The sequence below is a fragment of the Chrysochloris asiatica genome, unplaced genomic scaffold, assembly GCF_000296735.1.
Source record: "Chrysochloris asiatica unplaced genomic scaffold, ChrAsi1.0 scaffold00128, whole genome shotgun sequence".
In the NCBI taxonomy this organism is placed as follows: domain Eukaryota; kingdom Metazoa; phylum Chordata; class Mammalia; order Afrosoricida; family Chrysochloridae; genus Chrysochloris; species Chrysochloris asiatica.
In genome coordinates this window covers 9,563,632-9,590,668 of record NW_006408646.1, presented here as the reverse complement: position 1 = coordinate 9,590,668, position 27,037 = coordinate 9,563,632, and the positions used below count along the sequence as shown (strand labels likewise).

General features: G+C 41.8%; 1 protein-coding gene across 3 annotated transcripts in view; it reads right to left on the bottom strand.

Annotated features, from left to right (window-relative positions):
- Positions 1–308: 308 nt before the first annotated feature.
- The window catches only part of SLC5A1 (solute carrier family 5 (sodium/glucose cotransporter), member 1), a 64,987-nt gene continuing 38,258 nt past the window's right edge, over positions 309–27,037 (bottom strand). Inside the window, exons 6-15 of one of the 3 annotated variants that reach the window (XM_006869288.1) lie at positions 22,121–22,226; positions 18,900–18,980; positions 18,429–18,649; positions 18,062–18,197; positions 17,269–17,376; positions 12,710–12,860; positions 7,091–7,259; positions 5,112–5,327; positions 3,474–3,579; positions 309–556 (exon numbers count right to left, since the gene is read on the bottom strand). In XM_006869288.1, coding sequence (XP_006869350.1) covers positions 309–556; positions 3,474–3,579; positions 5,112–5,327; positions 7,091–7,259; positions 12,710–12,860; positions 17,269–17,376; positions 18,062–18,197; positions 18,429–18,649; positions 18,900–18,980; positions 22,121–22,226 — 1,542 coding nt within the window. The remainder of the gene's footprint in view (positions 557–3,473; positions 3,580–5,111; positions 5,328–7,090; positions 7,260–12,709; positions 12,861–17,268; positions 17,377–18,061; positions 18,198–18,428; positions 18,650–18,899; positions 18,981–22,120; positions 22,227–27,037) is intronic. The other 2 variants (XM_006869289.1, XM_006869290.1) reach the window with 2 other exon arrangements.

The following is a 27,037-nucleotide window of genomic DNA, read 5'->3' as shown; positions in this document are numbered from 1 at the left end:
TGAGATAAATAGGCATCTAATATTGAAGGCCTTCTGTTTCTTAGTTTGCTCTTTTCTACCTTGACTGAAAATTTCCTGTTCCAACTTTAGTATGTGCACCTGACTGTATCATGTTGGCTTCAAATACAGAACTTAGTAGACTAATGATTTGCAGCTGGTTAACCTGTAATTACATACGTGAATATTTATCCATCTGAGAAAAATTTACAATGGGCTGACTTCCCTTCCATACCACAGGATGGAATGAAAGGGAGACAGAGTTAGGGAATCTGTCCTTCATGAGCACAGTCTGCAGCAAAAAGCGGGACTCAGGCAAAAAATGCATGGCAAAAGACAGCAACAGCCAGCAGAATGATGCCATTGATGTTCGTGACTGTCCGCCACAAAGGCCTCTCAGAAGTGTCCATCAACTTCTGCTTCATTGCTGCCTCCTCTTCCTTAGTCATCTTAGGGCCCTTCTGCTGGTCCAGCCCACAGAACAGGTCATAGATCCGCCGGCAGCATCCTTTCTTCTTCTCAGAAACTTCTGTATCAGAGGAAAGGCATAAAAATATTACTGGAAACAGTGACTGGAAAAGCTTTCCAAGGAGAAGCAATACCATTGAGCACCAGCAGAAATGCCCCAGTTTCCTTGTTTGAAGAATGGAAATGGTATGAAAAGTTCAAAGGAAGTATATTAATCACACAAAAAAATGTTACTAGGTGGATTCTACGTCCTTATGATCAGTTATCCCAAGCTAACCTATCAGTCCCAATGGAAATGTATTTTGATTAAAACAGTAAGCATCAAACTGAAAATCATTTGTGCAAGAATAATAATTGGCTAGGGAGCTGAGTGGACACACAAAAATCCACCTCAACACATGAACTCATATTTGCTTGCTATATTTCTGAATGACTTGGGAGACGTTGCCTATACCTAGAAATTCTAAGACTTCAACAGAACAGGCTCTGATGTGGGGGCAATAGCAGTCAACACTTTTTTTTTTGCTGTCTACAGACTTTCATTCAGGGTGAGGAAGAGGAAAGTGATCTGCTGGAGAGAGAAGGCAGGAGGCAGAAGAGAAGAGAAGAGAAGAGAAGAGAAGGTAGAAAGAAGAGAGGGCAGAAAGAAGAGAGAAGAAGAGACAGCAGTCAACACTTTTTAAAGCCTACAGATTTGATGGTTCATGTCAACACTACAGAACCAAACCATCAAACAGGCTCTAACATTCTAAGTGGATGCCCACCAAGAGAAACAAGTCTTCTGAGCTCTGGGTTTAATTCCCAGCCCTGCTGCTCAGTGGCTATGAGATTAAGCCCACTGTGTTTTCAGCACTACGGCCAGGGATCCATTTCTCTTTTCATCTCTTTTTAATAGAATGTTAAAACTGGAAAGAGTTTTAGTGATCAAGCATACAAACACATCAGAATTGACTGGGACCCAAGCCCAGTTTTGTGACCTTGGTGCTTCATTTATCTTAGCTTCAGGTATATGTTGAATTCCATACTTAACACTTCATTGTAAAATTTAATGAGAGAGCACCCATTACATAGAAGGTGTTAAGAAATGTTGATCTCCTTCCATTCTCTTTCCATAAGAAAGCACAACAAGCATTCCTATACCTCTCTCCTTTGATCACTCCACCAAAATAGAAGAAATGGGAGAAGTAGCAAAAAACTGGGCTAACTGACCAGTCCAATTGAGAAATTCCTAGTTACTGGGGTCACTTAGAGTCGCTATGTCTCATTTTCCTTTCTGTAAAATTAAAAGAACTGTCCTTGCATTGTCTTCCTAAATAGAATAATGTGATGTCAAATGAAGCATTTGACTATGGTGGTAGTTGGTGTTAAGCTGCCAAGTCAGTTCCAATTCATAGCGACCCTATATAGGGTTTCAGAGGAGCAGTTGGTGGATTTGAACTGCCAACCTCATGGTTTCCATCCAATGCTGATCCTGCAGTGCTACACCAGCAGTCCTAGACGATGGTAAGGTGCTTGTAATTAAAATGGTATGGTCATATCATCCACGATGATGATGGTGATGAAGATAATGGCGTAGCTGCAAGGTTTTTTTCATGCTACTGTTTCTCAACACTTCAGAGCATGCAAGTTGCAACCATGGGTGGTAAAAGTCCTCAAGAGAGCTTGGTTTGTTGTGTTTTAATAGAGCACCACAAGTTCATCAAGAATCCTAGTGCTGTCATGAGACTCAGAAGTCATCAAGTTGATTCTCTAGCATCCCTGATAGATTCACTCTTCCTATGCATGCCTTTCCAAACCAACTCAATTACAACACTATTCCTTAATAGTAATCATGCCTGTGATCATATGCATTCTTATAGTCAAACATCATCTCACCAGTGTTTCCAACAGTTATTTCAAATATTATTTCGAATATTTTTAGGTGATGAACCTTAGCCTTAAAAAATAGAATCACTTGCCCCGGGTAGTAAGTAGAAGAGCCAAAATTCAGTCCCTGTTCTGCCTGATTATAGACCACATTCTTTCTCTGCCCTATCTGAGTAGAAATTGGGTGCATTCCTTTTACCTGTAAGTCTTAATTCTGCCCTTTTGCATTAAAAAAATCTTCTTCTGAATGAAAACCTCTCAACACTCAAAGTACCCTAATCCATGTCCCATTCCAAGCTTCAGAGACACTTTCAGAGGACTAGGGCTCATAGCATAGCCTGGGAAACTCTATGAGCCAGTTCTATGTGTCCTATAGGGTTGCTGTGAGTTGGAATCAACTCCATGGCACCCAACAACCCTTCTTAATTTTCTGAAGCAGACAGTGCTATCCTTTGGATGGAGTGATGAGACCTCCAATCCCACACCAGGTCAAGCGCAAATGACCCTGAGCTCCTCCTATGCCTTAGCACATCACATATATATAACTGCCTCCCATATGTGCACCTCTCCCATGTAGTAAAGCTACAACACTAAAGTTGAGAAACGCATGTCCTCATGCTCAGGATAATTCTCTGATCACTGACTAAGCATTATCTCATCAGGCTTCCAGACAAATTTAATTTTCTAAGTCTAATATGGTAAGACAGAGAGAAGTAAGATCCCAAGAGCCTCGATCCCATCCTTCTGATGTTCACAGAACTGATTGTAACTTTGGCTCCATCTGCTATCAGTTCACAGGCTGTATTAAAAGAGTTCTGACTTTTCCCTGATCCCTGGCTATGACCCAGTTCAAGGTAGGGTTCTGTGATCCTCATGTACACCTGATCACTGATGACTGTAAAATGTGAAAGCGGAGCAGGTGAGATGATTCTGCACCTTCCTCTTCCCCTGGACCAGGCCTCAGAGGGAACTTCCCAAAGCCCATCCATCTATCTCATCGCCATCTCATTCCTCACTTCACTCTAGGAGAGAGAGCTAACTTTGAAGAAAGGTATTTAGCAAAGCCTTCAGAAAATGGTCTTGCTGTTACTGTAGGAGTAATTTTTTTAGAGCTGGGAAATAGTTTGAGAGTCATAAGTCACCGATTTCAAGGGTCTCCTCTGGGATTTCTGGGATGTTCTCCTCTTCTGCATCCAGATCAATTCGCTCCTCTTTGCTGTTGCGAAGACTCCAGCACAGACGGTGGAGCTGCAGAGAAAGTAAGACATATCAACAGAAAGAGTCAAATAATGTTTCACACCAAGAAACTAGGAGAAAAAAGGATCTGCGTTAAGAATGGAAAGGGCATATAGGCTCTCAGTCTCAGCAATAATGCAGATAACAGTCCTATCCTCAACATTATCTTTAAATATGTTAGGTATTTAGGTGTAAATCATACATGTAGACCTTAGGATATATGTAGAGACAGAGACTAAGGGACTGCCTTGAATATAGAAATGTGGTCACCATAAGTCAGAAGTGACTCAATGACAATGGGATTTTTGGTTTTCTAAATGAGTGAACTCTTGTTACCTATGATGAATTAGTTTGTTCCTTTTAATTAACATTGGTACTGAGAAACAAGACTAGATAGCTATTTGTTTGGACCTATAGTGTTAGATCAGATTTTTGTGCTGTGTTTGTCATTGCTGTGGGAGAAGAATCTGTAAAATCATAAATCATTTTGGATCATGGTAGAACTAGAGGCACAATTTCTATTGACACAATCTGGAGCATGAACCAGAAACTTAGAGAAGTCTGAAAATCAATGCAAGGTTTTCATCCCAAACATTGCTTTTTCTACTACAAGCAGAAGTATGAAGCTAAATGTGTTTGGGGTTGTGATACATTAAAATACTGAGACCTGGGGAAGCAATTGATACCACACAAAGAAGACCCATCACAGATCTGGCCAACAGACCATACGAAAGCTGTCTTTGTTTGGCATAGAGGTTGATCACAGTTCCTGAAAATTTGGTATTGGGGTTTCAAGCCTCTTAGGAGTTCTGTGGGTGCCTATATTTGTGTGTGTGTGTATGTGTGTGTGTAAAGTGTTAGCAAAACCCATTTCTCCTTTTCTATGGGTAAATATGACCCTGGATTAACTTTCTAGCTCTGGTTTCCTTGGTAACCTACAAAAAAGTGGAATGTCAGCTCTGTTGGGTTATTAGACTGCATTGTTTATGGTAAATATGGCCCTTAATTGATAAACTGGATTGGAGGAGCTATAAATGAACCTTAAACCAAGGGAATTATCTAAAGTCAAAGAAGACTGAAGTTTTGAACCAATTGGAATGTGTTAGATTCATTGGTTTAATTGGGGAGGTGGATTCAAATGAGATATCATACTTTGGGATTGCCAGAATGTGGCCATTCTTATAACCAGGACTGTCCTTTATCAGGACCCCTGGACATTAATGAGCATGGGACTGTTAAGAAATACCAGGTTTTATTTGGAGCCTAGCTCTCTGAACCAGGAAGGCCCCTGAACCTGCCCATGTACCAGAGCTGTTAACCTGGGGAATGGGACCAAAGTGTGAACTGGTGTGAGTACTTCCACTGACCACACATGCCTGACATGACCTTGCTGACACACTGTCCTGTATCCTTCTACATGGCAACTAAGGCCTGTTTTAGTTGTGTGAGTGTAACATGTCTAACCGAGCCAAGACCCATGAGGATGACCTCTGCAGGGTGAACAAGAAACAAGAGCAGGACAGGCCTCCCAAATGAATACTCACATGCACATCTGGAATGGGCTTAGTAAAGAGGGAGACGACAATGATGGTGATGATAGAAATGGCAAAGAGGATGATGGCAAAGTATAAGTAGTGCACACCACAGATAATTGTGGGGCAGTTGCTGGGCTCCATGCAGCTCCCGGTTCCATAGGCAAATTCAGCAATCATACGGGATATCCCAATAAAAAATCCTAAGATCAATCCCCAGAAGGCACCCTGTAAAAGAAAACCCTAGATTAATTAATGTCACACACAACACAGATGAGCATTTTGGCTTTCCTAGGGAAACCGAGGCAGGGGACTAAAGCTGGTGAAGATTATAGCTCCAGGCCTTCTAGAGTCAGGACACTGGATTCCGGATATGGTCAAGAGCATTCTATCAGGCCTTCAGTAGGAATATCTATCATGTTTCAGGGACATGGTTTTATCTGTATCAAAAAGACAGGATTCATAATGTAGTGGGGTAAAGTGTCTTATCCACCACCCATCTGTCATTTTGGTGTAGTCCTGTAGTGGCTTGCCACTAGAATTTCAAATATCAGCAGGGTCAACCCATAGTGAAAAGATTTCAGTGCAGCTTCCAGACTAAGATAGACTCAGAAGAAAAGCCTAGTGATCTACATCCAAAAATTAGTCAATGAAAACGTTATGGATCACAACGAATGCTGTCTGACTCCTTTGCTTTGAAAACACCACCAGGAAGGATCAGTCACTAAAGTAGGACATCGTGTTTGGTGCGTCAGAGGGTAAATGAGAACAAGGGAGGTCCTGATGAGAGGACCTGCAACAATGGAATTAAACATGCTGACAGTTAAAAGGATGATGTGGGGCTAGGCAACGTTTCTTTCTATTGTACATAACAAAGTCGCTATGAGTCAAAGTCAACTGTTGTTGCTGTTGTTAAGTGCCGGCCAACCCTGTATAGGCCTTCTGAGGAGCAGCTGGTGAGTTTCAACTGCCAACATTGCGGTTGAGTGCTTTTCCTACAGTGCCACACCAGGAAGCAACTAGGTGGGAGCAAACAGCAACAAAGTATTTGATAACTGGTATGTATTTTCAACTCATCATTCTTTTTCACTTTAAAAAAATACTTTGAACCTCTCTGCCCTCTGCTAGCATCACTACCAGCCTGTCGATTTACATTTGTGTAAAAACAATTATTTGTGAATTAATGTGTATTCCTTAAAAGACATGGAGAAAGAAATTGGGTGCTTTGGGTATGAAGGAGAAGGAACTTTTCCATGAAAATATAAATAAATCTTCCTTCTTCATCCCATTTTATGGATCCAAAGTCACTTTTTAATTTGAAAACAAAACTAAACTATATGTTTTTACATTATATTTTGTGTTTGATTTGGGGTGGTTGATTTGGGGTCAGTCTGCACCTAGAGGTTTCTTGTAACAAGGTATGTCCCACGGAAGGCCTCACAGAACACATTGGGTCATATTTTAAGACAGCCAGTGGCAAAGTGTGCTCATAGAAGGATGGTCCAAAGGTAACCTCATGATATGCCAAATATTATTTTTAATAGCAATAAATCACCAGCTGCTCTTTAAGCATGCCATATATGTTCAGAGCACAGATGTCTCCCTTCCTGGTAACCTTGTTCTAACTTGAATGTCCCACTCTCCTTCCCCAGAGAGAACTTGGTGGGCACTCCCCTTCCTTGCTGTGGCTGCAGCACTGAGGAGAGTCTCTGCAGGGTAATTACTCATCCACTTCTTTGAACTAGGAGCTTGTTCAGGGCAGGAACCAGGTTTCCTACACCTTGTGCTTCTGATGCCTCACCCCAAGCCTGGTGCTGAAAGTGTCCACTAGATGAATGTATTAAGAACATATTCCCCACTCATTTGTCTCTCAAAAATTGCTTCTTGTCCTTGAGTTTATGTGAATAGGACTGATACAACTTCCTAAGGCTTTCTCTTTTGACAATCAGTGGCTTCCTATTCCTTTAGTCTTTATTCTGGTTGATACATACAGATTCATTGACTCTCTTGCAGAAAATAGCAAGCAGGAAAACAGCTGCAATGGGTGGTCCCAAGTAACTGGTGATGGACTGGATGTAATCAAAGAGCTGCCCACTTTGTGCCGACTGCACAATGGGCACCCAAGCGATGCTGATGCCAATCAGGACCAGGATGAACAACCTGAAATAAAAGCCCCCACAATAGTGTCAGAAAATAACTCTATGTGAGTAAATACACATTACTGTGTGTGTATGTGCCTATAGGTTTATATGTGTATGCTGTTGTTAAGTCGGTTCCAACTCATAGCGACTCATGTATAGGGTTTCTGAGGAGCAGCTGGTGGGTTTAAATTGCTGACCTGGTGGATTGCAGTCCAGAGTTGATCCAACAGTGCCTTGTATATGTATGTGTATGCTTATGCATATGTGGGGAAGTGGTAGTGCCACACGATAAGCACTGGACTGCCAACCGCAAGGTCAGTAGTTTGAGCCTGCCAGTCGCTTCACAGGAGAAAGATGAGAATTTCTGCTTCTGCAAAGATGTACCTATACAGGGTGACTATGAGTCAGAACTGGCTTGATGGCACTTAACAACAACATATATCTATATGTGTGGATATACACATAACATACATACACTAAAATCTCACTACTAAATATGACTTCAGCAAGGAAAAATAATTAGTAAATTCATTCCCTAGGCTTTTTATCTTCCAAATTCTGCCTTCAGGAAAGTTGTCTGTACCTCTGAACCATGCACTAATCACCTAGACCCAGTCACTATACCATACTAGTATTTCAATTTGAGTTTCAGTAGATTATGTTGTTGTTAGTGCCATCGCGACCCTGTATAGGGTTCTCCAGGGAGTGGCTGGTGAGTCTGAACTACCAACCTTTTGGTTCAAACCAACCTTGTGGTCCATTGCTTTAATCCCACAGAGCCATACCAGGAACAAGAATATGGACTTTGAAACCAGACAGTCCTATTCAATTATAATCTACAGATAATTATCTCTGTAAGACATAGAACTCGTTGCTTAACCTCTGTGATGGTTAAGGTATGTGTCAATTTGGCTAGGTTATGGTACCCAGTTGTTTGGTCTAACATAATTGTTTAGATGCTATTATGAAGTTGTTATATGTGATCAAATCAGATTACTTAAGTAAAGCAACTGATCCTCCATAATATGGGTGTTTTGTTATTGTTGTTAAGTGCCATTGAGTAGGTTCGGACTCATAGCAACCCTGTATAGGGTTTTCGAGGAGCAGCTGGTGAGCTAGAACTGCCAACCTTGCATTCAAACCAATTTTGCAGCCCAGTACATTAACCCACAGCGACACATCAGGATGGTGGTGATGGTGGCTATGTGCTGTGGAGTCAGCTCCAATTCATGGCCATCCTGCATGGGGTTTCCGAGGCTATAAACCTTTATGGAGCAGAAAGTTTCATATTTCTCCCACAGAAACATGGTAGTTTTGAACTTCTGACCTTGAGATTAGCAGCCCAATTCATAACCACTACCAGAACTCCTTCCACTTCAGGATTGTTGTTAAGTACCATGGCATCAGTTCCAACTCATAGTGATCCTATACAGGGTTTCCGAGGCTGCAAATCTTTACAGGAGCAGAAAGCCTCATCTTTCTCCCATAGAACAGCTGGTAGTTTTGAACTGCCGACCTTGAGGTTAGCAGCCCGATTCGTAACCACTACACTACCAGGCTTCATTAAATTCATTGACGGCCTTAGGAGCAAAAAGTTTCCCAAGGGTGTATTTTCTTTTTCACTTTCAACAAATCATACATTTTGTTTCATCTCAATGATTACACTCCCCACCCTGTAACAATAGTTATCCTGCTTCCATTCTATGGCTTCTGTTTTGTTGTTGTTGTTTTTAGATGCCATCAAGTTGGCACTGTTTCACAGCAACCCTATGCACAACAGAATGAAACACTGGCCAGTCCTGCGCCAACCTCACAATCATTGCTACATTTGAACCCATTGCTACTGCCATCATGAAAATCAGTCCTCTTCCCTACATTTTACCAAACATGATACCTTTTTCAGGGACTGGTTCCTACTGATAGTATGTCCAAAGTATGAGAGACAAAGGCTGGCCATCCTGGCTTCCAAGGAACACTCTGGCAGTACTTCTTCCAACACAGATTTGTTTGTTCTTTTGGTAGTCCATGGTACTTTTAACTTTCTTCTCCAACACCATAACTCAAAGGTATCAATTCTTCTGTGGTCTTCTTTACTCAATGTCCAACTTTCACATGCATACACAGTTATTGAAAATGCCATGGCTTGGATCAGGTGCACCTTAGTTCTCAAACTGACATCTTTGCTCTTCAACACTTTAAGAGGTCTTGTGCAGCAGATTTGCCCAGTACAATACATCATTTGATTTCTTGACTGCTGCTTCCATTAGTGTTAATGGTTGATCAGAGCAAATTAAAGTCTTTGACAACTTCAATGTTTTCTCCATTTATATGGATGTTATTCATTGGTCCAGTGGTGAATTTTTTTTTTTTCTTTACATTGAGGTGCAACCTATGCCGAAGGCTGTGGTTTTTTTATCTTCATCAGTATTTTACATCCTCTTCATTTTCAGCCCATCCTTATCAACCCAGTGCACTAAGAAAAGCTTGATATTTGATATGAAGAACCCTTCCATTTCAGGTGGAATTTTGAGCAATTGCATCTATAAACAAAGGTCCAATTCATCAAATTGTAGCAATTTATGCTTGCTTACAGTATCAGAGCTCTGGTAGCATAGTGGTTATGATTCGGGCTGCGAACCGCCATGTCAACAGTTCAAAACTACCAGCTGTTCTGCAGGAGAAAGATGAGGCTTTCTGCTCCCATAAAGATTTACAGCCTTGGAAATCCTGTACAGGGTCGCTGTGAGTCAGAACCGACTCCACGGCACATAACAACAACAGTATCAGACTTCTTTATCTTCACCTGGTTGAGTTCTGGTCAGCTAGCTATCCAAGGTAGGTCCAATAGATATCATCTGCAAGTTTGGGAGTTCATGCACACCTCCCCACACTTCAGACCAGCTGGTTACTTCACTCTCAGCTGTAGTCCCCAGTGGCTAGGTCTGTGCTCATGAGCTTAGGAGTTCCTTAGGGTGTGATGGTTAAGGTATGTGTCAATTTGGCTAGGTTATGGTACCCAGTTGTTTGGTCTAACATAATTGTTTAGATGATATTATGAAGTTGCTCAAAACTATAAAAAGATATTTTTTCCAGAACTCATCAATCTTTGCTCTTCCCACTGTCTGACCTTGAGATTTGGGGGCACAAAAACTGCAGGAATCACCAGCCTGTCATCTGATGTACAAATTTTTTACTTGTCAGCCTCTCAGCCACACACACAATTGTGTGAGCCAGTTCCTTAATATAGATAGATAGATAGATAGATAGATAGATAGATAGATAGATAGATAGACATGTATATATTAAAACCAGTTACCATCAAGTCAATTCTGATTTATGGTGTAGACCTACATTTCACAGGGTTTTTATTGGCAATGACCTATTGGATATAGATCATTTCTGCTGAAGCACCTATGGGTGGATTCTGTTTAGAAGTGTTTAATCATTTTCACCATGCAGAGCTCTATTTTTCTAAGGAATCCTGACTAAAATAGTCTCTGAGCCTCAATTTCCTCCTCCGGAAACAACTATGAGCAACCTCACAAGACTGAAATAAGGGTCAGTAATAGTGAAACTCTTCACAAAAAGTTATTATTGTTGTGGCTGTGTGCCGTCAAGTTGGTTCTGACTCATAATGACCCTGACTAGGGTTTTCAAAAGCAGCTGGTGGGTTTAGACTACACACCTTACCAGTCCAGTGCTTATCCCTACACTGCCACACTAGGACTCTAACAAATAGCAGACATTCAATAAATAAGTTTCAAAAACTATTCATAATAGTAATAGTTGTACTTTCTTTTCCTTCTTTTTCCTTATAATAAATTTTTAAATATAAGTCAAGCAGGGTGTATAAAGGAACAGTTGTGGCACTGCCAGGTAAGCACTAGACTAACAACAAGCAGTTCAAACCTACCAGCCACTCTGTGGGAGAAATATGAGGCTGTCTGCTCCCATAAAGATTTATAGCCTTGGAACTCCTAAATAGAGTCGCTATGAGTCAGAATGGACTGAGTTTTTTCTAGATATTGTTGTTGTTCGTAAGTGCTGCAGAGTTGGTTCCGACTCTTTTTTTTTTTTTTTTTTCTTTCCTAGATAGAGACATCATCAGGTACTTCTAACTCTCTCCTTCTTGAGTTTCACTTCAAGTTCTGATAAGATTGGAGGATACTCTTATAAGCTCTTCTTACTTGTGCTTTTGATTTAATTAGAAAGAAAGCTGTGTTCCTTGACCTCACTTACCCAAATGTAAGGTAAAAGAATCTTCAGCTGACTCTCATATATTTGTGCTCATATATTTCTCCCTTTGGAATTCCCTTTCCAGTGCCCCACTTACTTAACCAAATTCTGCCCATCACATTAAACTCAACAAAGGTTCTTCCTTGCCAAGGAGCCACCACCTCTGACTCAGCCTGCCATTCTCATTTCTCCCTCCCTGAGTCTCTGGTCACACTTACAATCCCCATAGCTGAGTTTGGAAATCTTTTTATGTAACCGTAAAAGTCAACCTCAACATAATCTCAGATCCATGGGCTCCAGGCCTGAGCATAAAGTGGCTGGCTCTCTTCCTGTTCTCCACCCTAAGTCTTATAAATAACAGGAAATGTCAGTGAACTTCCTGTGGGGGGGGGAGACACAATCAAGCTAATGGAACTACTTCCTCTGATTCCTTAGTGATAGGTGTTCTCTCACCTGAGAATTTCCTGTCATTTCTCCTTTCCTTCCTTTACCCCATTCTCTGATGAGACCTATGAAGTGGAAACACCTGCCCCTCCTGGGTACCAAACTGGATTGTTTTTCTGGACTTGTTGATCTGAAGAAGCTGACCTGCTTTGGGCCCAGGCATAGACACAGAAGAGCTTCTGTTAAACCTCTACCCAGAGTATCTGCTCCATGAATAATTGTGATAATAAATACAACTGGCCCATGTAGAATTGCTTTGTTGCTGCTTTTGCTGCTTTGGCATCCTGTTGTGACTATTAACCCTTCAGATGATAGTAAATGTGCACATAGCATTGTGTTTTAGACACTACAAAACATGTTTACAAGTACCATCTCACTTGTCTCTCACAATGGTTCTGCAAAAGGTTGCATCAAGGGGTCAAGGTATCTGAAGAGTTTGGGCCTCACAAGAAAATAAAAACCAGTATGGAGAGCTGCTGGTTGAGAATGAGACATAAAGGACTTTGGGCATGGACTCAGTCTACCATGGAGTCTATTCTGACACAGTCCACTGCATGAATTTAAGCAGGATCCTTCTCTAGGCATTCTTTTGCTCATCAATAACATGAGGACTGGATTAAATAATCTTTGCTATTACTTCTTGCTCCAGAGGAACTAACAAGATGATCTCCAATTTTCAGATGCCACCCAGGCATCTGAAAATCTTCTGTGGATTGAGGGGTTGTACAGACAGAGCATCTCTGATCACTCAAGCTGTTTTAGTGCCTGGCAAAGGGAAGTAGCACTTACCTTCCTGCAATCATGAGCTCCTTCTCAGATGCACCTTTGCGAACCTTGGTATAGATGTCCATGGTGAAGAGGGTGCTGGCGCTGTTGAAGATGGAGGTCAGGGAGCTCATAAGAGAGGCCAACATGACTGACAGCATGAGGCCTCGCAGTCCTGGAAGAAAAAAACAAACGAGGTTCTGAGTAACACAGACAGCACCTCAGCTCTTTTGTGCTGAGAAAGTACGAAGATCTGAAATCATGCTGTGTTCTCTGATTTATCTGCCCCTAAATGAATGGACTGTGGCTTTAAATGATTGTGTAAGTCCCAGAGCAGCCAAGAACTGGAGACAAATACATATGAAGTAAATACTTTTGCAATTGGATGATGGTGGTGGTGGTGGTGGTGGTAGTGGGGGGAGGGTGTGAATATCCATTGGAGGGGGCTTATATATAGATCTCTCACCCAAAAGATTCATGATATAGCAGAAACAGATTTAAACTAAGATTCAAAAGATGAGGTTCTATTTTCAGCTTTTTCAATATTCAAATCATTTTTTGGTGGGTTAAATGATATAACACCTACCCAAATCAGAATAAGGTGTTGATATTTTAAAAGTTTTCTCTGCTATGGCAAGCATGGTTGACTATAATCTCTCTTCTCCTCCCATGTCAATGAGGCCATAAAGTTTCACTTGCTAGAGCTGGAAGTCCAGACCATACTAAGGAACCACCATCTGGTTGCATAATACACTGCCTCAGAAGTAAACATCACTTTAGGGCCAACTATCTATCTGATACATGAGTCCCTTCCACAACATTTCTTCTTCTCAAACCCTTCAGCTATAGGAAATCCAGCACCTTCTTGGACAGTACTGACTTGCCTGAAATCTGCCTCATATTAGATAGTCTTTGGGCTATCCACTGGATCCACATAACAGGGCTAACCCTTCAACCACTTTACCATCTTTCACAGGTTCAGAGACAACTCTCTCTTCTCCAAGTTAAACATCCTTTGTTGTTGTTTGATGCCAATGAGTTGTTGTTAGACGCCAATTCATAGTGACTCTATGCACAACAGAATGAAACACTGACCAGTCCTGTGCCAACCTCACAATCATTGCTAAGCTCAAATCCATTGCTGTTGCCACTGTGCCAGTTCATCTATTGGGGTCTTCCTCTCCTTCTTTGACCCTTCACTTTACCAAACATAATATCCTTCCCCAGTGACTGATCCCTCCTGATAAGATGTCCAAAGTCTGGCCATCTTGGCTTCCAAAGGACATTCTGGCTATACTACTTCCAACATAGACTTGTTTGTTCTTTTGGTAGTCAATGGTACTTTTAATATTTCCTCCAACACCATAGCTCAAATGCAGCAATTCTTCTGCAGTCTCACTGTCCAACTTTCACATGCATATAAAGTTATTGAAAATACCATGGCTTGGGTCAGGTGCACTTTAGTCCTCAAACTGACATCTTTTGTGCAGCAGATTTGACTAATGCAATACATCATTTGATTTCTTAACTGCTGCTTCCATGAGTGCTGATGGTTGTTCCAAGCAAAATGAAGTCTTTGACAATTTCAATCTTTTCTCCATTTATATGAATGTTATTTATTGGTACAATGGTAAGAATTTTTGTTTTCTTTACTTTGAAGTGCAACCCATACTGAAGGCTGTAGTCATTCCTCTTTATCAGTAAGTATTTTAAGTCCTCTTCACTTTCAGCAAGCAAGTGTATCATCTGCATATCTCAGGTTGTTAACATCCTTAGTATCTCATAATGCTCTTGTACAGTTAGGATGGAGCTAATATATGGAATTTGACTTATACTGCTATTAAATTTCAGCATGTTAGATTTTATTCAACATTCCTGGTTCTTGAGATCATTTTTGGAACATTATTCTGTCATTTCTCTTAGATTTTTATCCATAAGTAATTTTACAATTTTATCTGTAGTCTTGCAAAGATGAAGAATGTCTTTTCCAATTACTTTGCCATTTGTTAGGAGTTTTTGAAGATGAAAGTCAGGGAGCTCATAGTTCTTTCTGGGTTTTTATAATTTGGATCATTGACTATTGGAGCTACAGAAGGAGTTATAAAGATTATTTATTCCAGCTCCCTCATTTTCAGTGGCTACAACTGAAGTCCATTTCAAGAAATTAATAGGATCTGCTCCTAGTTCTAGCTCTGCCAGTTGTGGAGGATTACTTCACCAGGTAAATGCTAAGCTGAGATAGAATTCTCATCTCTGTACCACAGTATGATCAAATCCTCAGTCATTAATTCACTCAAAAAAAAATTTTTTTTTTAACATAGTGATCCAGGCAATAAATAATGACATATCAAAGTAGGGTTATGAATGTAAAAATAGAAAAAAGTAGATGAAAACAAGAGCTATTTAGAAAGCAAAACAGACAGAATTTGAGAGAACATTTACAGTTGAAATAGAAAAGGCTAAATCTGAAAATGAGATCACAAGAATGTATTAGAGCTTAAATTCTAAAGCACTGGGTTTGTGAAGGGCTGCAGTCTACAGTGGGACCCCGAACTCCATTTTCAGTTTTCACATGAATGCAAACTCCTTTTAAGTTCTTTCTGATCTTTAAACCAGCAATGTGACCATGGGAAAGCAGGAAGAGGCAGTTTTGCCCACAGGTAGAGTGTGTTTGAAAGGAGATTACAACTCTCAGGGAGAGGTAGTTTTATCCTAAGGCTGTACAGAAACTTAATGATTTACCAAAAATTGTTGTTGTTATATGACATCATAGCAGCATATTAATCTAGTCTATGCTAAAAGTTGGTGTCCTGGTGACTATGCCTCAGGTCTGCAAGGTTATGAGTCATACTCTGTCCACCAAGTAGCCAGATGGTCAAAGCCCAAGAACCAATCCTGTAAACTTTTCTAATCTGCAATTGCATACAAATTCCAATCATCATTCGTCCCCTGCTTCTTTAGTCCCACCTTTGACAGTGATGAATTGACCTGACCTGACACCTATCATGATTTTGTGATGATTTCCTTCCCCCGCCCCCCATGATCTATAATTAGTCCCGTGGCCATACACCAGTGAACTCCCTTTTGGCCTCTGTACTGTGTACATGCTGATGGTTTCCCTCATCCAGGATGATAGTCATTGTCTTTGTCCCATTATGCTTGAATTTGGGGTCTTTTTTTTTTTTTTTCACCTAGAACAAGGAGCAGCTGAAAAGGATGTATGAAAAAGACAAAGAGGAGAGTATAGTACAATGAATCCAAGGGGTGAGTGTCATTCAAGGACAAGTGATCAATAATGTTGAATGCTGCTGAGGGGTCAAGTAAGATGAGGAATGAAAACTATCTCTTTGACTGAACAGGGCGGTCATTGGTAAATTTTGTATTCACAGCTATCAGATTGAAGCAGAGGGATAGGGAATGGCCCCTTGTAAACACAGTTTTTCAGTGTTCTCTGTGCCACACATATTTTTGTGTGTACCACCCACTCTAGCACAATACTGAGACATGCTTTCCTTACCCCAGGTCTGCTAATAAAAAGAAATAAACACACCTAACAGAGGCCATTGTAATCTAAGCCAGAACTCTAAAAAAACCATTGTGGCTCTTGCTAAGTGCAAAACTTGATTACTAAACAGGCTGGCTCAGTGGAATAGTTAACTATTACTTCCATTTTCATAGACTTTAAATGCAAATGGTTTGTCCAAGGTCACACATCAAGTCTGTGGTTAAAACAATAATAATAATAAAACCCTCCCAAATTCTTCAATTCCAGCTTAAAGCACAGTTAAGCAAGCCAACCTGGTAGACACTTAGTTGCTGTATAGTCTTGAAAAAGTCCTTTGCTTCTGTAAGTTTCCTCAATGGCAAAGTGAAGGTATTGAACTAGATGGTCTCTCATTTCAGTAATAAAATTTCATAAGATGATTTAAAATTTTCCTAATGAATACCTTTGAAATTCTGTTCTTCTGAAGCCCCTAACTTAACCAGACTTGTTTCCAATGAGCCAGAATTAGGAGATTTTTCTTTACCATGAAACATGGACAGAGGCTCACACATCATTCCCCAAACTGTAACTCTTCTGGACTCAAGGTTAAATACTCAATCTCCTGGGATAACTCATTCCTTATGATAAGAATCTCTCTTGTTTCAAACTTTTAAGTTCCTCACTCTAAAGCTAAAAATCACTTTTGTCTTTTTCTCCAGGTATTTCTTTGGAACAGCCAAAAAGTCAATTCATTGTACTGATATAATGCCCTTAGACCTAGGACTTACATTAACATCTGTTCGGGAGCTTCAAAAGACCTTCCAGATGAGCATGAAATAGTCATGTTTTTCCTTAACAAGATCACGGCTGACCTACTTTTCAAGTTTGACAACTCATAGAGCCCAACCAAACCATATATCTCACTGAGGGAAGACATGTTCAAAACCTGAGGACATCCAAAATGAGGCTTTCCCTACTGCCCTTACTTCCCCTCACCCTCACCCCCAATCTCAGAAACAGCTTTGCCCCAGAAAGCCCACAGAAATCTATGTGCAAGCTGAGCCCAATTGATCTCCCATTAGCAATAACTGACTCTTACCATTGGGCATGAGCTCCACCACTAAGGTTGGGTATGCAATGTTGGTACAGCCCACCTTGGTGCCGCAGTATTTCTCACATTCCGAGGGAAGGACACAGGCAACTTTTTCTGGGGTGAGAGGAAGAGTCATGTTAGCCATCAGACCTTGGGAAAATCTTTCCAAATTCTATCTTCTTAAAGCAAGATTCAAGTAGGACATTTCATGCTCAAGGCCTACAATGGCTCTACCAAAGGTGTAGCTGCCAATTAAGCACATGCTATGCTCCTTCCCTGCAGACCTGTGCATCACAGGGAAATAAACAAGGAAATGCTAAGAGGACCAGGAAGAAGGAGACATGGTCCTTAGACTAGTTACCCTGCAGCTGAGCAGTGATAATGACCCCTCTCTTCCTCCCAGTGAAAATCACTATGACTTGTAGCTCCTAATATTGAGATTTATTGTTAGCAGCAGCTCATACAAATAGGGTTGAATGCCCAGACAAAAGAGAAAATTCTGCAATGGCAGGGCTGTTGGGTAGAACTTTAAAGATGTAAAGAGGTAAGCAGTAATTGAGTAAACCTTGGGTAGAAAACACAACAGCTGCAGGCATGTCAGAACTTTAAAAGATTTGAAAAAGATGAAACAATTGACAACTTGAGAAACACTGAAATGCCACCATTTCCAAGCACCTCAGCGTACATCAGGAGACTAAAATTACAGCAAGAATATGGCAAGAAAAGAAATAGAGGGGGCAAGAAAGTAGAGGGGGCAAGTAGAGGGGGCAAGAAAGGAAGCAGAGCCACAGAGCTTTACCTGTGTACAGGATGCGGCTGATCATGCCTGGCATCACCATGAGGAACATGGGCAGCAGTTTCAGGTACCCACACAGGGTGCAGCCAGCCTTCACATGAGACATGTTCTTGGCTGAGAGGCAGCGCTGTACAATAACCTGTCAGGTAAAACCCAGTGAGGGAGGAGTGCTGGCCAGGGTCCCCACTACAGCTCCTGCTACCTCAGCCTCCTATCCTGGGTCATTGGCAAGGTACACCCATGTTGGCAGAGCTCAGTGGCCTCCTGACCAGGTGAGCTCTGTCCTACCTTTCCAAACCCCACAAGCCAAGACCAATTAGGTTTACTTCAGTGTCTCAGGGAAGAACCCCTCCACTCCCGGCATGGATACCTGATCTGTGCACCAGTACCACATGGCAAGGATGGCCAACCCAAAGATGAGTCCAGGCCATGGGAGGTCTCCCTTGAGAGGGTCCCGGAAGATGTGGAAGGAATCGGGTCTCGGAGTATAGCATTCTTCCTTGACAGTGATGTTTCCATCAGAAACCATGGTTGGAATGGCATTCATATACTTTTCCATGAAGGCTTGGTACCCTCCTACTTCATGAAAAGCTGGAAAGCATCAGTAGCAAAACAAAACAAAACAAAACAAAATCAACATTTGGAAGTCCTGAGCTCTTCATAGAATGTTCCCTCTGAGACAGCTCGAGAAACAAGAGAATCCAGTCAAGTGACTGGTGATCTATTTGAGAAACTATCAGTCACTGAAAACCCTATGAAACCATGTATATTCTGACAAAGACTCCATGGCAACCATTTCTTTTCTGCTCCCACCTCCTCAGCCTGCTCCAGCCCCACTTACCAAAGCCAGTCAGGATGAAAGACCCCACCAGCATGATCGCTGTCTGCAAGGTGTCCGTGTAAATCACAGCCGCCAGGCCCCCTAAACAGGTGAGAAGACATGAAGCTGACGTCACTCACGTTGAAGGTAACCAGTCTGCCCACTTCCTTTCCCCATCCTCCAGTCTTCAACCTCTACATATCTGCTGAGCACATCCCCACGCCACCCATCTGCTTTCCCTCCCTTGCCCTGTTACAGCACTGGACTACTCAGCAGGTACCCACATCTCCACTTGTGATAGTTGAGGTTCTGTGTCAACTTGACGGGGTCAGGCTTTTCAGTGGTTTGGAAGTTGATAGTTGTTAACTCTATGATGATTAGCTATGAGCAACCATAGTTAACTCTATGATGAGTGGCTATGAGCAGCCAATCAATTGAAAGGATGTTTCCTTGGGGGTGTGGTCTGCTCCCAATATAATGGACAAGCAGGAAAGGTTTGCTCTCTTTTCCTCTAGGGACCTGGAATTCTTTAATTGTGAGCTATTTCCTTAATATAAACTTCTCTTTATACATAAGTTTCACTGGGTTTGCTTCTTTAGAAAACTCAGCCTAAGATACCACTTTTCACTGAAATGCTCGGGAGGCCTTGTTTCTCCCTACTTGATGAGGAAGAGCCTAAGGTGACTGCTTTTTTATTTAATTTTTTTATTGTGGCTAAATATATACAACCAAACAGTTGTCATCTCAACCATTTTTAAGTGTATAATTCAATGACATTAATTACACTTGGAGTCCTAGTGTGGCATTGTGGGATAATGCACTGGACCACAAGGTCAGTTTGAACTGCAAGTTTGGTGCCTCAAATTCACCAGCTGCTCCTTGGAAACCTTATACAGGGTCGCTATGAGTCAGAACTGACCTGACAGCACTTAACAACAGCAACAATTAAACAATAACTCCTCATTCCCTCTCCTTCCCACCCCTGGTAAGCTTCTGTCTCTAAGCATCTACATATTTTAGATACTTCATATTGTCCTTTTGTGTTTGAATTATTTCATTCAGCATAGCATGTATCAGCACTTCATTTCTCTTTATGGATGAATAACACATGTACCCTATTGTATGTTTATATCACACTTTATTTATCCATTCACCTGTTGATATATACTTAGACTGTTTTCACCTTTTGGCTATTGTGACTAATACTACAATAAACATTGGTGTACAAGTATCTGTTTTAAATCCCTGCTTTCAAGCCTTTGAGCGTATATATACCTAAGAGTGGAATTGCTGGGTCATATAATATTCTGGAGTCCTGGTGTGGTGCTGTAAGATAGTCACTGTACTGCTAAGCACAAGGTCAGTGGTTCAAACTCATCAGCCACTCCATGGAAACCCTTACAGGGTCGCAATGAGTTGGAATCAACTCAATGACATATAACAATAATAGTAGTTCTAGAATTCCCAGGGTGACACAGACAGTTAAGCACTCAACTAACCAAAAAGCTGGTGGTTTAAGCCCACCCAGAGTTTCTTCAGAGGACAGGCCTGGAAATTTGCTCCTGAAAGGTCACAGCCATGGAGACCCTATGGATCAGTACAACTGTACATACGGGATCATCAGGAGTCAGAATCAGCTTGACAACACCTAACAACAAGAGCCTAGAAGTTCTATGTTGAACTTTTTGAGTGAGGTGTCCCGTTAAGACAGAAGATGGGTTAAGAAGATGGTTCTCCTATGGTGAGAATTTTCCACAAAGGTTGGGAAGCAGAAAGAACAGATTGCAGAGAGGTATGGGAACATTACCAAACTGACACATTTCTTTCTTTTTTTTTCACACTCTTAAACTAAACTCCCTCTTGAAACCTTGTAAGCCAGTCACTTCATGCCTTTATCACTCCCTCATTTTAGGTAGCCGATGTCTAAGTTGCCCAACCCTATCTACCCTGTATACAGAGGGGATAGCATTGATACTTAATGTGAAGACTCCTTCCATCTCTGTTGGTATTTTGAGCTAGTACCTCCATGAGTATAGGTCAAGTTCATCAAATTGTAGCAATTTACCCTCAGTTCCTTTATCCAAAAAAAATTTTTTTAATCTTCCTCTAGTTGAGTTCTGATTATCAAGCCTTTGAGGCTAGATCAATCAAATGGGTACTATCTTCAAGTTTAGGTGTTCTTGTACATCTCCCTCACTTCATATCAGCTGGATGCTTCACTCTCAACTCTAGCCCTCTGTGGCTATGTCCTTGTCCATGGACTCAGGTAAACTGACACATTTCAAAGGACTACTTGATAACTCTTTCCTCAGACCATCTAAGTAACATTTTACCTCCAAATCTAACTGGAACAGCAATCCAGGGTGGAGTTCTATCTGAACAGTAAATCCCATTGCTGACCCTGCCCCCAAACTGGCCAACATAACACTTCTACAAAGATGTTTCTGATTGTTATTTGTGTCACCAACTCCTATGGTCACCTCTTGAGTCCTTCTCTAAAACATCTTTCTATGTGTCACTTCCCTCTTCCCTCCCTCCCTACATTGGTGCCCAAAGCCTCTGGCTTCCATGTCGCCTCTAACCCCAACCAAACCTGATGCTATTGAGTCAGCTCTGACTCATAAGGACCTTCTAGGACACAGTAGAGCTGCCTCATAGGGTTTCCAAACTGTAAATCTTTATGGAAGCAGACAGTCACATCTTTCATCTGTGAAGAAACTGGTGGGTTCAAACCACCGATCTTGCAGTTAATCAGCCAAGAACTTAACCACTATGCCACCAAGGCTTCTAAAGTGCCTTATAGTGTAATCTCGCTTGAAATATCAAGTCTTATCATTGATAATCCCCATCTCTACTAGACCACCTTGCTCACCCTACCTCCCGTCCCTTGTGATACCCATCCTGACCCCCATTCCTCTGCTTATGCCATTCCTTAAGGCTGAAGCTCCCTCCCTGATTCTTCAACTGAGCCAGGGGCTCTCCATACCTGCAAGACCAAGTCCTACCCTATCTCCCATAAGAAGTGACCATGAACCTCAACACTGGAGATTTCTGAAACCATCCATATAACTTTTTGGGGGGTCTGTAAGTTTTGGTCAAAAAAATACTCTTTTTACAAACTGCTTCCTGGGTGCTTATTGCTCCTCCCTGAGAGGAGAAGCCATGTTTCAAACTTACTTTTATTTTTCACAATTCCATCCCTGATCTGGGCTTGAGCAGCTGGATCCATTGAATGGACTTACCTGTGATAGTGTAAAGGCCAGTGATTGCCAATAAAAGAAAAATGGCCAGGTATAGATCCAAGCCCAAGGCCAGGTTGATGAAAATGGCCCCAGAGAAGATGTCTGCCTAAAAGGAGAAGAGAACCAGAGTTACGAGTGGGAGAGGCCAGCTGATCGCAGGGTGTGCCCAATTCCTGAGCTACAAGGACAATCATGGAAGGGCTAGAAGAAGTCCTCTCCTGAGTAGGAGGGTGTGATGGTGGTGCTGTAGTACAAGCACTGCTAAGCATAAGGCAGGCAGTTCAAACCCACCAGCTTCTCCTTGGGAGAAAGATGAGGCTCTCTGTTCCTATAAAGATTTACAGCCTTGGAAACACAATACAGGGTCACTATGAGTTGGAATTGGTTTTTGTGTTTTCTTGGAGGATGCTTGGCCCCCTCCCTCTTACCCTTTGACTGACATTCTACAATTTGAGATTCATATATTTATACCAAACCCACTGCCTTTGAGTTGATTCTGATTCACAGACATCCTATTTAGTGTTTCCAACACTGTAACTCTTTATGGGAGCAGACTGCCTCATCTGTCTCCCTCAGAGTAGATGGTGGGTTTGAACTGCTGATCCTGGGGCTGGCATTCCAATGTTTATCCTACAGAGCAACCAGGACTCCTAAACGTAGTGTTCTTTTCTGTTGATATCATGGTTGGTAAAACAGAGGGTTGGTGAAAGCAAGGAAGCCCTCAGAAAGGTGGATGGGCACAGTGGCCACAATGGACTCAAACATGTCAACAGTCATCATGAAGATGACGTAGAACAAATGGACTCCAACATGCCAGCAATCATCATAAAGCTGGCTCAGAACCAATGGACTCAGCCATGCCAACAATCATCATGAAGATGGAACAGAACCAGACAAAGTTTCATTCTGTTTTACGTAAGGTCACCATGAGTCAGAGCCAACTCAATGACAACTAACAATGTATTTGTTGCTGTTGTTAAGTGCCATCAAATCAGTTCCAACCCACAGCGACCCTTTATAGGGTTTCTGAGGAGTGACTGGTGAGCTTGAACCACCGACCTTGCAGTTCAAATGGCTTTGCAGTCTGGAGCTTTAACCCACAGCACCACACCAGGACTCCTTAACAATGTATTTATCCCCAGCAAAAATGTGAACATTTAAAGGAGAGTCACACTCTGTTCCTGAATTTCGCAGAAAACATACACTCACACCACACATACACAGAGAGAGAGAGAGAGAGAAAGGATTCCATGGTCCAAAAAGTCTGTGAATTGTTAAATAAAGTTAAGGTAATTTGCTTACAACTTCTCAGCTGTTAAAGTCACGCATAGTCCTGGGAGGGAAACGTGGTATGCAACATTTCAAACACTTATTTAACCTTAGTCCTCTTTTTGCTCATGAACCTGAGGTTCATCACAACCCTCTTTGTGAACTGCTGCTTTACATTGTTATCCATCGTTTACATCTCAGTGATCAGTGGATTATCAGACCTATTCCCCAAATCAAATGTGAGTGCTATAGAGTCTATGAGGTGACCCCAGGTCACCCCTGAGTGGAGAGAAACTTCAGCAACAGCATAATCTTTGCTTCCAGGCCCAGATGGAGTCCGTCATGATTCAAACATCCAGAGCATCACTAAACTCCCCTTGCATGACAGGCTTAGAGTTACATGGTTTTACCTAAATTCGCATGTATAGTTTCCCTTCACCCCTGAATTCACTATTATGTTCTTAATGCAGGTTTCCCCACCACCTCTATTTCTCCCTTCCTCTGTCTATTTTAACTGACCCACAAAGCTGTGGGAAACCTTCAAAGGGCTTGGTTAGTGTAGTTGCTTATTTAGACCAACAGAGAGCGCTTGGTCACCCAAAATGAATTTTCAAGTCTTCAAAACACTACCAGGAATGGTAGCATTAAGCAATGATGGATGGTGGGGAATCTTGTGTTTTCAAATCTCTAGATATGGAAAAAACCAGATTACCCCTAGATAGGATACAAGAGCTGTTTTATTGCATGAAATCCAATGTCTTTTAGGTCTTGCAAAGGAGCAGGTCCAGGGCTGGTGGCAGCACTGTTGTACTTCTTTCTTTTCTAATCTCCCTCCCCTCTTTCCACCCTGATGAAGCTCCTCAGGGGCCTCCAGTGACCTTACAATTGAATCCCTATCCCCAGCCTCTTGTTTGGCAGAAACCTTGTCCATTATCAACTCATACACATGTCCTAATAAGCACTGGCCCCTTCTGCACCTCATCCAACCACCCCCCCACCCTCACCCTTGCCCCATCCACCACAATGTCTTAGCTCATCTCCTCTCAGATTTCCCAGGGAACCTAATAAACCTGTGACTGTACAGCTAACTCCAACTCATAGAGCCCTCTGTGTGTCAGAGTAGAACTGTGTTCCACAGGGTTTTTAATGACTAATTTTTTTGAGTCCTGATGTGGTATTGTAGGATAAGCACAGGACCACAAGGTCAGTTTGAGCCACAAGGTTGGCAGTTTAAATTCACCAATCATTCCTGTAAAGACCTACATGAGTCAGAACTGACTCTAGGGCACTTATCAACAAGAACAATTTTTTTGGAAGTATACTGCCAGGTGCTTCTGAATGGACTCAAACTTCCAAACTTTGGGTTAGCAGTTTAGTGCGTCAACCATTTGTATCACTCAGGGACTCTAGGGGATCTAATATCCCCTAGTGGAGAAGGAGACTGGAGAGGAGATAGTGACTTAGAATGTACTGCCACCATTACCACCATACCCCACCCAGGTAGAAGACCTGAATTTTAACCCCAGCCACAGGTCTGAGTGACCTTGGAAAAGTAGCTCCACTCTCCACTTCTCAGCAGATTCATCGTTAAATTAGGAAGGATTGACTTCATGGGCTGGACCTAAGAACTTCCTGCAGCTGAGAACACATCCCCATCACAGGTCCTGGGCCTGTCCCTTCCTGCTCCCTGTGAAGGAGGAAAGGGTCCCCTGTGGGGTATTAGCCTAGCTCCAAGTGAAAATGTGTGGTACTATGTGGCACTTTCAGATAAGCACTGGACAGCTAACCATTAGATCAGCAGTTCACACCCACCAGTCAGTCCTTGGAAACCCTCTACAGGGTCACTATGAGTTGGAACCAACACAATGGCACTTAACAACATCAGCAACAATTCCTAATGTTGCTCCAAACCCATGTTTCTACCTTGTCACCATAAAGTCAACTAAATTAAAGGCCCCCAATTTTTCTGCTAAGGAGCTCTGGTAGTGTAGTGGTTACGAGTCAGGCTGCTAACCTCAAGGTCAGCAGTTCAAAACTACCAGCTGTTCACTGGGAGAAAGATGAGGCTTTCTGCTCCCATAAAGATTTACAGCTTCGGAAACCCTATGCAGGGTTGCTATAAGTTGGAACCAACTCCACGGCACATAACCAACCAATCCTTCTGTTGTGCATAATGTTGTTATGAGTCAGAACCCACTTGAAGGCACCTAACAACAGTATTTGCTGAGTGCAGTGGAATGCTGTTAAGAACATACTTTGATTTTGGATCAGCTCATAAGTATAAATGAGCTATAAAGATTCCAAGACTACCACTGCCCTTGGTGTGTTTGTTTTCCAGAGTAGTTAATTTTTAATGTTTTATGATAACAGGTTGTAGTAAACTGTGATATCCTCATTAATATTTGCCTTGCTGTCATTAGTCACAAATAGGTGAGCACACAACTCTACAGTAATGGAATCTACAAAAGACTTATGGAACTAACAGGAATCTTGTCTTTATGAAATTCCAACTAACAGGGCAGATAAAGGATTCTAAGAAAACCACTCTTGTGAATTAAGTAGAACCCAGGAAAGAATCCTTCCTCCCATGAGTCAGTTCCAACTTCAGGGTTGGATTCTGCCCTTGAGACCCAGCTGAGAACTCCAGCTGGGCAAGTCCACTTTTGCTGGGTGCTTTGACATTGGTTTTTGGAGTTCTGGAGTGGCGCTGTAGGATAAGCACTGGACTGATCATCGTAAATTTGGCAGTTGGAACCCACCATCCATACCTTGGAACCCCTACACAGGGTCACTATGAATCCAGCTCAACAGCTGCCCAAATGTTTTCCTGTTTCACAAGGGCTTCCCTCCATATCTAGGAGATGGGACTCTTTACAAAGGGCTTTCAGATGCATGCATTGTTCTGATCCTCAAAACAAGAGGGTTTTTTCCATATTACAGATGAAAAAGACAAAAGTCAGTGACTTTATCAAAAAGCAAAAATCCAAGTTTTCTGTTTCTAAATCCAACGACCTTCCCACAACATTGAATGATAAGGATTTTCCTTTCTGAGATATTTCTTCAGAGAGCAGTCTTTTTAATGTTAAATATATATATATATTTTTTTTTTTTACTTATTTTTACAATAAGATAATTTATGTGCATAGTTTAAAGAAAAACAAAACACAGGAATTAAGAGTGGCTCCACTTCCAAACTTTGTTCCTATCACTTTGAAAGTTTGGCTGAGCACTGGCCATGGAATTCATGAGAGATCCAGTTGGAAAAACTCTTGGGGTAGCTGAATTTCTGACAGAATTTATGGCAGGTTGCAAAAGTTCACAGCCAAGTGATGGGCATTTAAACCTTAAGCAAAAAAGCAAAGTTCATCAAGTTGCTTCAGGACAAATCCTCCTGCAAAACTGAAACTCAAAGGGAACACACGAGCAGGCATGTAAGCTTTCTAGGGACCATGTTGGTGTACTGGTGAGTGGAAGAGGGAGAAAGGCAACAATGAAGATACAGGCTGAGTTGGACCACATTCCAAAGACTCCCACTGACCTGGAGATGAGAGAGAGAAAAGGAAGGGCTGATTGGTCTGAAGGGTGGTGAGACCTGGGGACTCCTAAGCCCATTGACAAGGACCTAGCCACAGAGGGCTGAGAGTGAAG